This window comes from Lupinus angustifolius, unplaced genomic scaffold, assembly GCF_001865875.1.
Source record: "Lupinus angustifolius cultivar Tanjil unplaced genomic scaffold, LupAngTanjil_v1.0 Scaffold_45_139, whole genome shotgun sequence".
NCBI classification, from domain to species: Eukaryota; Viridiplantae; Streptophyta; class Magnoliopsida; order Fabales; family Fabaceae; genus Lupinus; species Lupinus angustifolius.
The window spans coordinates 7,158-7,858 of NW_017721890.1; the positions used below are offsets into that span (position 1 = coordinate 7,158).

The following is a 701-nucleotide window of genomic DNA, read 5'->3' on the forward strand; positions in this document are numbered from 1 at the left end:
AAACCTTCATCTTTGAAACTATCAGATTCGGGCCATATACCAGTGTCAAGAACTCCAACAACAATATCACTCTCTGTAGCATGACTTCGTTTGGATGACGTAGTAAGTCCAAGGAAGTTCCATGATCGGGTTGTGTGTAATTGGAGATTTCTGCTTGGAAAAACCGATACAACACCTTCCATTTGAGAAAGCTTTTCCTTTTGCTCATTAGTGAGCATTGCAGCAAACCCATTGAAACTTCTCTTAAAACTATGGATTAAGGAATGTGTTCCATCATTTCCATCGAAGACTTGTTGCAACATGCTTAAATGGTGAGAAGTTGGAGAATATGGTGTATTAGGAAGTGAGCCCATATATACAATATGAAGTTTTCGATTATCATCAGTAGCATCACACTTTGAGAAAAATGTGCATGCCAAGATGAAAGAGACACAGAAAACTAGACAACTATACTCTGCCATTATTCAAGTTTGATGATTGAGAATGAATAGGTGATGATTGAGAACGAGTAATACAAAATATATATAGCAGTTCATTTTTATTCGTGTATTACGATTATCATTAACTTTCAGGATCTCTATAATTTCTTTGTATATGTTTTGTTTTGTTCTTCCTATTCAAGACTATAAGTTAAAACATTTGAATGATTTGATGTTTAATTCTTTAAATAATTGAAACATATTTCCTTATAAAATTGATTT

General features: G+C 33.2%; 1 protein-coding gene across 1 annotated transcript in view; it reads right to left on the bottom strand.

Moving 5' to 3' along the window:
• LOC109338864 (subtilisin-like protease SBT4.5) overlaps positions 1-461 on the bottom strand; it is a 2,203-nt gene extending 1,742 nt beyond the window's left edge. Inside the window, exon 1 of the mRNA XM_019576215.1 lies at positions 100-461. Coding sequence (XP_019431760.1) covers positions 100-461 — 362 coding nt within the window. The remainder of the gene's footprint in view (positions 1-99) is intronic.
• Between the last annotated feature and the right edge of the window lie 240 nt (positions 462-701).